Here is a 9,513-nt window from a genome sequence, read left to right on the forward strand (position 1 = left end):
GGTCAGATGGGGTACAAGGGATTATTTCAGTTTTTCTGTATTTGTTGAGATTTGCTTTGTGTCCTAATATATTGCCTATTTTAGAGAATGCTCCATGTGCTGCTGAGAAAATGTATATTCTGCAGCATTTGGATGGAATGTTCTGTAGATGTCTGGTAGGTCCATTTGTTCCATGACATCATTTAATTCAGACATCTCTCTGTTTATTTTTTTCCAGGATGACCTGTCAGTTGATGAGAGTGGGGTTGAAGTCTCCCACTACAATTGTGCTTGTTATTATCTGTGACCTTAAGTCTAATAGTGCTTGTTTGATGAAACTGGGAGCCCCCTGTTAGGTGCATATATGTTTAGGATTGTACAGGAGTGTTCCTTTAATCAGCATAAAATGACCTTCTTTATCTTTTCTCACTCATGTTGGTTTGAAGTCTATCCTGTCAGATATTAGGATAGCAACCTTGTGCTTGTTTCCTAGGTCCATTTGCTTGAAATACCATTTTATGTCCTTTCATCCTAAGGTGGTGTCTATCTTTTATTGAGAAATAAGTTTCCTGGAGGCAACAAATGGCAGGACCCTGACTTTTAATCCCGTCTGCAAGCCTGTGTCTTTTGCTTGGAGCATTGAGGCCATTGATATTAAGAGTTATTATTGAAAGGTATGCATTTATTCTCACCATTTTTCTTTTTTTTTCTCCTATTCTCACCATTTTTCTTATTTTGTAGTTATTCCTGTTTTCCTGTTACTCATTTCTTTTAAGTGTTGAGTGTGGTTTATTTTTTCCCATTTCCTCCTGTGTGTGTTTTGCTTTCTCTTTGGCATTAAGAATTCCTTCAAGTATTTTCGGTAGAGCTGGTTTAGTTGTCATAAATTCCTTTAGCCTGTTTTTGTTGTGGAATGTCCTTATTTCTCCATCAATTTGGATAGATAGCTTTGCAGGATAAAGTAATCTTGGTTGACAGTTGTTATCTTTCAGAACTTGGGTTACATCATTCCAAACCCTTCTGGCTTTTAAAGTTTATGTTGAGTAATCTGCAGTTATTCTGATGGGCTTGCCTTTGTAGATGACTTGCTTTTTCTCTCTAAATGCTTTCAGTATATTTTCTTTGGTTTATATGTTTAGTTGTTTAATTATAACATGGCACGGAGAGGTTCTTGCCACATTTTGTCTGTTTGGTGTTCTAAAAGCTTCTTGTATCTGCATTGGCATTTCTTTCCTAATTTGAGGAAAATTTTCTTCTTTGATTTTGTTGCGAACACCTACTAAGCCTCTGGATTGAAATTCTTCTCCTTCTATTGTGCCCTGAATTCTTATGTTTGATCTTTTCATAGCGTCCTGGATATCTCGGAGTTCCCATTCATACCTTGCTATTATCTTGTCTTTCTCTTTGTTGGGCTGTATTAGGTCTGCCACCTGGTCTTATAGTTTAGATATTCTGTTCTCTCCTTCATCCATTCTACTAGAGATATTTCAACAGACTTTTAAATTCACTGACTGTATTCTTTAGAGCTAGGATTTCAGCCTGGTTTTTCTTCAATATTTCTATTTCCTTACTCATGTCTTGTAATTACCTCCTTATTTCATTAAGCTGGTTTCCTGTGTTCTCTTTCAGAAATTTGTTCTTTAATTCCTTTATTTTCTTCTTTGATTCCTTTCATTTTTTTCTCTTTTCTTTGAGCATAGATGCCATCATTTTCTTGAAATCTTTGTCAGGCATTTCATCTAAAACAGTCTCCTTGGTGATCATTTCTGATGGATTTATAGTTTTTGGTGGGACTGTATTGTCTTGATTCGTTGAGTTTCTTATAATGTAGCGACTTTTGCATCCTGAATTGATTTGATGCTTGGGTTTTCTACTTACCTGCAGTGTTTTCATAGGTGGCACTCCACCTCGAAATACCCTCAGGATATGAGTTCAAGGTGTCAGGTGTAGCTCTTGTATCCCAATCCAGCTGCAGAAGTAATCCTAGATTGAGTTTGCTTGCTAAGCAAGTATTCTATTGGGCTGGGTGGAATAATTTACTGGCAAATTCTAAACTTCAACCGACACAACATACACAATCAGTAAAAACCAGGACAAAGTATGCAGTTGTGGGGATTAAAACAAACCTATAGTCATATAAAGTCAAAATCCCTAAGAGGGTGTGTGTTGTGCTACACCCCTAACCTTGTCATCTGGGAGGTGGAGATTCCTGTTCTGAATTTGGTTCCAGGTCAACCTGGTTCTGTATCAGACCCTGCCTCCAATAATGACAGAACTAAAAGACATAGGCCCTATAGATACGAAAGCATCAAAGGCAACAAAATGCAACCCCCAAATACAGGTTATTTGAAAATGGTAAAGCCAACCAAGAATATATACCCCATAACCTGCCCTGACAAGGAAAGAGAAAGGATCTCTTGCAGGCCTGTGTACCTGTTCTTTTTTTGTCAGTCATCCTTGTTCCCTTTTGGGGTGGCTACCAATCTCAGCATTGCTGAATGCCCGCCTCGATTTCTCCATGTTGTGCTGTACAGCTGTACCTCTGAACCACTCTGTTGGCCGTGCTGCCCCTGTGGGTTGAATATTGGAGGTTCTTGGTTCTGATGGTGGGGATGGGAGAGTTCAGACTTCTGGAGTTGTTTTCACTTTCAGTAGCTCTTTAGTTGATCTCAGCTGTCTTTCCTTCAGATTTCTTAACTTTGCAAGAAGGCTGAGGGAGTTGAAAAATCTGTTGCTTGGTCTCTGCTGCTGCTGCCACCTGGTGGGACTGTGCTGGGTGGCTGCCTGGGCCACGAGCACCTCAGTGAGATTCTGGGCATTTTCCTTCTTTCTGGTGAATCTTGGCTTCTCTGGATTCTCCACTATGTCTAAGAATAACCTACACTCCTTCACTTTTCAGAAGAAGAGTGTATTTTACTTAAATCCCTCCCTAGGCTTGTTTGGCATGGCTCCTATGCTGCCATCTTACCCGGAAGTCCCAGATTTTATTTCCAAAGTCTTAAAACAGTTTCAACATTGTTCCAAAGTCCAAGTCCATTACCTGGCCACTGTGGAGCATACCTGCAATCCTACTTTCAAAGCTGAGGCAGAAAGATGGTGTGTTTGCTGCCAGTGAGACCCAGTTTCAAAAGAACAAACAAACAAAATCCAAGTCCAAAGTCCCTTTTAAAAAAAATTAAATTAAAATTTTAAGAAATATTTTTATTTACTATGTATTTGACAGAGAAAGAGGGGGAGAGTGAGATAATGGGCATGCCAAGACCTCTAGCCACTGCAAATGAATTCCAAACATGTGCACCCCCTTGTGCATCTGGCTAACATGGGTCCTGGGGAGTAAACCTGAGTCCTTCGGCTTTGCAGGCAAACGCCTTAACTGCTAAGCCATCTCTCCACCCCCCAAAGTCTGTTTTGAGACTCAAGGCAGACTCTTAGCTGTGAATGTACAGTTGTTGCTTTTTAGTTTGTGAGAAAGAAGAAGATAGTAAATCACATGACCCAAACTGATTAAAAAAGCCATTTTCTTGTGAGGGCTCTATGTGCTAAAACCCTAGGAATGCTGGAATCCTTCTGGGAATGAGCACTACAAGCATCTTTAGTGCTTGTTCTCATTTCTTACCCCGGTAGGTGATGCTTGGTGGGTTTTTGTGTCCTGTCTCACAAAAGGTGATTGTTCTTTTTCTGTAGGGGAAGCTGCCTACACGGATCACAGTTCCACTCTCTGTTATTAGCCAGCCAATGAAGGGCAAGAGTGTGGTCACAGCCCCCATCATCAAAGGCAACCTTGGAGCCAAGTAAGTGCTATTTGAAGAAGAGCAAACTTGAGGGAAGGAAACAGGGTGTAACTCTCAGCCTTTGTCACAGATGGATAGGTGGATGCCTTTGTCAAACTCATCAGTAATAGTCATTGAGTACCTATCACTGATCCAGATGCAGTAATTAAAGCACAAGTTAGCCGGGCGTGGTGGTGCATGCCTTTAATCCCAGCACTCGGGAGGCAGAGGTAGGATTGCTGTGAGTTTGAGGCCACCCTGAGACTCCATAGTGCATTCCAGGTCAGCCTGGGCTAGAGTGAGACCCTACCTCCAAAAAACAAAAAACAAAACAAACCAACAACAACAAAAAAGAAACACAAGTTCACTCTGTCTTCAGTGTACACTGCAGAGTAAGGAGACAGTAATAATATATTAGTGGTCGAAAATAAAGAATTGGGAGGGTCCTGGGATGGAGGTAGTAAACAAGTCTCAGGTGGATGTAAATGATCTCCACCCCCCTTTGATATTTGAACTCTGAACCCATGGCAGTGCAAGGGCTGATGGTTTTTCTATGGCCTTGACTTTTAAATAGAGATAAGGAGTTGGAGAGATGGCTTAGTGGGTTAAGTGTTTTCTGCACAAGCATGAGAACCTGATTTTGCATGTCCAGCACCCATGTAAAATGCTGGGTATGCTGGGTGTGCCTGAATTTGTAGCTCTGGGGAGGCAGAGACAGGAAGACCCTTGGAGTTTGTGGACTGGCTTGTCTAGCCTAGTCAGTAATCCTTGGGTATAGTGAGAAAATTACCTCAGAAAGTAAGGTGGGTATTGATCAAGTAAGATGCTCAGTGTTGACTTCTGACCTCCACACAAATATGCAAATGTGCACACATACATACACACACATACCCAAAGGGAAAAAAGGCCTAATGCAATCAGTTGGACAGTCTCAAGCAGTTGGGGCTATTTTAGTGTGGGTCTTAAGTGACTGAGACTGACCCCACAAGGCCAGTCTCCTGGGCCCTGTCCCACTTGTGCTGGTCAGGGCATTGAGCTTAGCACTATTTTATCCAGTGCCTTAGAGTGTAAAAACTTAGAAGAAAGGTGGTCTAATCACTAGGTTTTGTTTGAATCCAGAATGCTGGGACTTGCTGGGCACCCGACCTCTTTGCTGTCCTTTGTACAGTGTGTACCCTCACTCTGAGCCCAAAAGACATTTATCTCACCATATGGCCATACCTTACATCTTATTCCTCCTTTTCCCCCACAGCCTAAGTGGGCTGGGCCGCAACATTATCCTCACAACCATGCCAGCAGGTACCAAACTCATTGCTGGTAACAAGCCGGTTAGTTTCCTCACTGCCCAGCAGTTGCAGCAGCTTCAGCAACAGGGTCAGGCTACACAGGTGAGATACAAATAAGTCTGTTGGCCTTTTTTTTTTGCTGTTCTTAACTGATGAACCAACCCATTTGCATTGTGCTGACCAGGCTGCTTCTCTTTGCAAACAGGTGCGGATCCAGACTGTCCCAGCATCCCATCTCCAACAGGGCACAGCTTCCAGCTCGTCCAAAGCTGTCTCCACTGTTGTTGTGACCACAGCTCCATCTCCTAAACAGGCACCTGAGCAACAGTGACTGAGAGAGGTGGCTGTATAAGAGACCGGGCTAACTGCATTCTGGCTGACAGAGCAGTGAAGTCGCACCATTTTCTCTGAGCTTTTCTGCTCAAGATAGGCTGGTGGGGGCTGATGGCAATCATGGCTGAGATTCTCCGGTCACACTCCACAGTGAAGGCCTGAGAAGGTCATCTCCAGGATCCCCAGGACTGCTCTCTGCTAGTCCAGGAGGAGAGTCTGTTAGAGTTGTGAGAAGTCACAGATAGTCATACAAGCCAAAGTTTCCTCCTGAGAGGGGGATGCCAGGAGAAGAGCCCTCTCCGTTGCAGAGGGGCCAGGCAGTGAAAAAGCCTCATTCTGTGTGAGGATTGGGCTTTTTTTTTTTTTTAGCTTCTGATCTCTGTGACTTGTCTAGATGTGAGTTTTGTGTCCAGAAGATTTTGTGTAACTTATTTTTTTAAAGAATTTATTGTACCTCTTTTATGAGACAGAAACCTGGGCTTTAATGCCCCTAAACTGATTATTTACTCTTTTGCCCAAATTAGAGTATCAAGACTTTTTAGCAAGTTGGTGGCTGACTTAATGAATTACATAGTAAATGAGAGGCGACATAATAGGGACATGTAGACAGTGAGGTAGAATGGATCTTCTAAGGTGGACTGCCTTGGAACTACTTCCCAAGCATGGGTATTGGGATCTGGATTGTGTGTATACTTTCACCTGCCAACATTGTCCTCTACAAGCCTATTCCTGTGGACGTCCATAGTGGGCAGAGTGGGGGATGGTTGCTGTGCATCTTGCCGCAACTCAGACATTGTTCATCTGTTTTGCTGTAGAGCAGGACTGCAAACCAGGCCCTTGTCACTGACCACACAGAAAAGAGAGTAGGGATGGGGGCCACAGTCAGGCACTGCCTGGAAGTGCTGAGGTAACTGGGTTCAGAGTTGTCTATTCCTAGCTCTTTTACTCTTTTCAGCCACCACCCACCATAGACAGCTCCGAATGATATCTTTTTTTTAAGTCCTAAGTACTTAAAGCACTGGTCATTACAATGTATGTCTCTTACTGTGGGACAGGGGAGGGTGGGAAAGCTTTTCTGTGGGGATGAGGCTTCCCTATCTCTTCTTAAAAGTATCCAAATTATTAAAAATTCTTGAATCCATGGACCTCTAGTGGTTATCTTTTATGGGGTCTGAGTAACAAAGTAGACCTGGAGGACAAAGAACGGATGTGGCTTCGTCTAGGAGGGAGCTGGATCAACAGTGGGTTATTTTGATAAGTTGCAGAGGAGCAAGAAAGGGTTAGAGTGCTTTTTGGGTACACAGTGGTTTTACAGTTGCATTTGATTCCTGTAGCAATTCTGTCTAATAGATGTTGTCATCCCCTTTTAACTGTGAGAAGGGTATAAGTGAGTGGAAGGCTAGGGATCCCAAGTCAGGTTACCTTTGTGTTCTTAGGACATGGTAAGCTTTGTCATGGTTAGCCTTGGGGTGATCATGTATAGTATGGTAGAAAGCCTGGCTGTCCAAGTACAGAGGGGATAGTCTACAGTGAGATTGCACTCTATGTTATTTATTTTTACTTTATTTGCAAACAGAGACAGACAAAGAATGGGCATGCCAGGGCCTCTAGCTGCTGCAAACAAACTCCGGATGCATGTGCCACTTTGTTCATTTGGCTTTATGTGGGTACTGGGGAATTGAACCTGGGTGGTCTGGCTTTGCAAGCAAGTGCCTTAACTGCTGAGCTATCTCCCCAGACTCAAGATTGCACTTTTTTTTTTCTTTGAGGCAGTGTCTTGCTCTAGCCCAAGCTGACCTGGAATTCACTATGTATTCCCAGGCTGGCCTGAAACTCACAGTGGTCCTCTTACCTCTGCCTCCTGAGTACTGGGATTAAAGGCATACACTACAACACCCAGTTTAAATTGCCTCTAAATATTTATGTTTAGAGCCGGGCGTGGTGGCGCACGTCTTTAATCCCAGCACTTGGGAGGCAGAGGTAGTAGGATCACAGTGAGTTCGAGGCCACCCTGAGATTACGTAGTGAGTTCCAGGTCAGCCTGAGCTAGAGTGAAACCCTACCTCGAAAAACAAAAAATAAAAATAAAAAAAAATTATGTTTATGCCAATATATTAATGCAGCTCTCTCGCTCGCTCTCTCTTTTTGAGGTAAGGTCTCACTCTAGCTCAGACTGACCTGGAATTTACTATGTAGTGTCAGGGTGGCCTAGAATACCATGTTCTTCTATTCTCACTTTTGGCTAGAGACACTTCTCTTTTCAGATGGCAGTGACCAATGGGAAAGACTCAAAACATGTCAAAGTGTTGAGAAGTGATAGTGGAGACATTCTCTATCACATCCTTCAAGTCTCAGGGACCATTGTGGAAGAGGGGGCAGAAAGAGCATAAGAGCCAAAGGATAAGGAGGAGTGTTTTAGAATGCTGTCTTCCAGACAAAAAGGTCATAAAAATCATGATAGCACAGTGGCTGTTGCTGCCTACACAAGACCTAGTAGAGGAAAATGATCACATCAAAACAGAATAGGAACTAATTGGAAAGAACAAAAGGAGGGGATGTGGAAAGGGGAGAAAAGTGGGTGTTAGGAAGGGATTATGATCATGGTGCATTTTATGTATATATGTAGGTTGTCAATAAAAAGTTAAAATAGGGCTGGTTAAGATGGTTAGTAGTTAAGATGTTTACCTGCAAAGCCTAAGGATTCATGTTCGACTCTATAGGTCCCACATAAGTTGATGCACAAGGTAATGTTAGTATACAAGGTTGCACATGTGCAACAGGTCATCTTGAGTTTGATTGTAGTGGCTGGAGACCCTGGCATGCCAATTTCTCTTCCTCCCTACCTCTCGTTAAAAGAATTACAAAAATAGGGGCTGGAGAGATGGTTTAGTGGTTAAGGCACGTGACTGTGAAGTCTAAGGATTCAGGTTCAACTCCCCAGTACCCACATAAGCCAGATGCACAAGGTGGTACATGTGTCTGGAGTTTGTTTGCAGTGGCTGGAGGGTGCACCTATTCTGTCTCTCTTTCTGTCAAATAAAATTTTTTTAAAAAAATTACAAAAAATAAGTTAAAATAAATTTAAAAGAATATACCTTTCATTAAATGTGGAGCTTTAAAAAAAATCTTATTTATTTATTTGCAAGAGAGAGAAAACAGACTCACCAGGGTCTCCAGCCACTGCAAATGAACTACAAACACATGTACCATTTAGTGCATCTGGCTTACATGGGTACTGCAGAATCAAACCTAGGTCCTTAGGTTTTTCAGGCAAGTGCCTTAACTGCAGCCCAAATGTGGATTTTTCTATGTAAGTGAAACAGGAAGTAAGTTCCTCTTTATCTCTACTTCCTAAGAAAAGAGCACATTTAGTATTAATTTGCTAGTGGGTCTTCTGGTACTGCTGAATGAACAAATGAATTCTTGCTCAGTAGGTAAAACAAGGGGGCATAGTTCTCTAATTGTTCTCTAATAACTAATGTTTTTAGGTCATTCTTTTGTGTTTGTGTGGTGTGATGTGTGTGTGTGGTACATGCTCCTATGTGCACACACATGCATGCAGAACCCAGAGAAGAATGTTTGAGGCTCTCTTGCCTTTCTTGAGACAGTCTCTAATTGAATCTGGGACTGCTGTTTTTTTTCGTTCTTGCTGACCAGCAAACTCTAGTGATTTTCCATGGAACTGGGGTTACAGGTGAGCATGGCCATGCTAGCTTATTTATGTGGGTGCTGGAGATCAGATGCAGGCAGCCTCAGGCCCTCATGCTGGTGCAGAGAGAGCCTGTGGAGCTATCTCCTCAGCCCTCTAGGTCATCTTTCATTCTTTTTTCTTCGTTTTTTGAGGTAGGGTTTTACTCTAGCTCAGGCTGTCCTGGAATTAACTATGTAGTCTCAGGATGGCTTCGAACTCATAGTGATTCTCCTACCTCTGTCTCCCGAGTGCTGGGATTAAAGGTGTGCGCCACCATGCCTGGCTTCGGTCATCATTCTTAATCCCTTTGAGTGACTTGACTTGGAAAGGTTGGCTGACCTTTTACTTTAGTACTGTTTCTTCCAAAGAGCATGCAGAATTTTATGTAAATTATCTTTGTTGGAGCTATGTTAAGGAGCAGGGTGTGAAATGTGAGAAAGACACCAGGTGTGCA

The 9,513-nt window shown here is 42.6% G+C and overlaps 1 protein-coding gene across 9 annotated transcripts in view; it reads left to right on the plus strand.

Annotated features, from left to right (window-relative positions):
- Positions 1 to 6,479, plus strand: part of Nfrkb (nuclear factor related to kappaB binding protein) — a 72,060-nt gene extending 65,581 nt beyond the window's left edge. For 6 of the 9 annotated variants that reach the window (XM_004665487.3, XM_045145677.1, XM_045145679.1 and 3 more), the window contains 3 exons: positions 3,664 to 3,770; positions 5,002 to 5,137; positions 5,241 to 6,479. In XM_004665487.3, the coding sequence (XP_004665544.1) occupies positions 3,664 to 3,770; positions 5,002 to 5,137; positions 5,241 to 5,366 (369 nt within the window). In that variant the 3' untranslated portion in view covers positions 5,367 to 6,479. The remainder of the gene's footprint in view (positions 1 to 3,663; positions 3,771 to 5,001; positions 5,138 to 5,240) is intronic. The other 3 variants (XM_045145680.1, XM_045145681.1, XM_045145682.1) reach the window with 1 other exon arrangement.
- Positions 6,480 to 9,513: the final 3,034 nt, after the last annotated feature.

Source organism: Jaculus jaculus, chromosome 3 (assembly GCF_020740685.1).
Source record: "Jaculus jaculus isolate mJacJac1 chromosome 3, mJacJac1.mat.Y.cur, whole genome shotgun sequence".
NCBI classification, from domain to species: Eukaryota; Metazoa; Chordata; class Mammalia; order Rodentia; family Dipodidae; genus Jaculus; species Jaculus jaculus.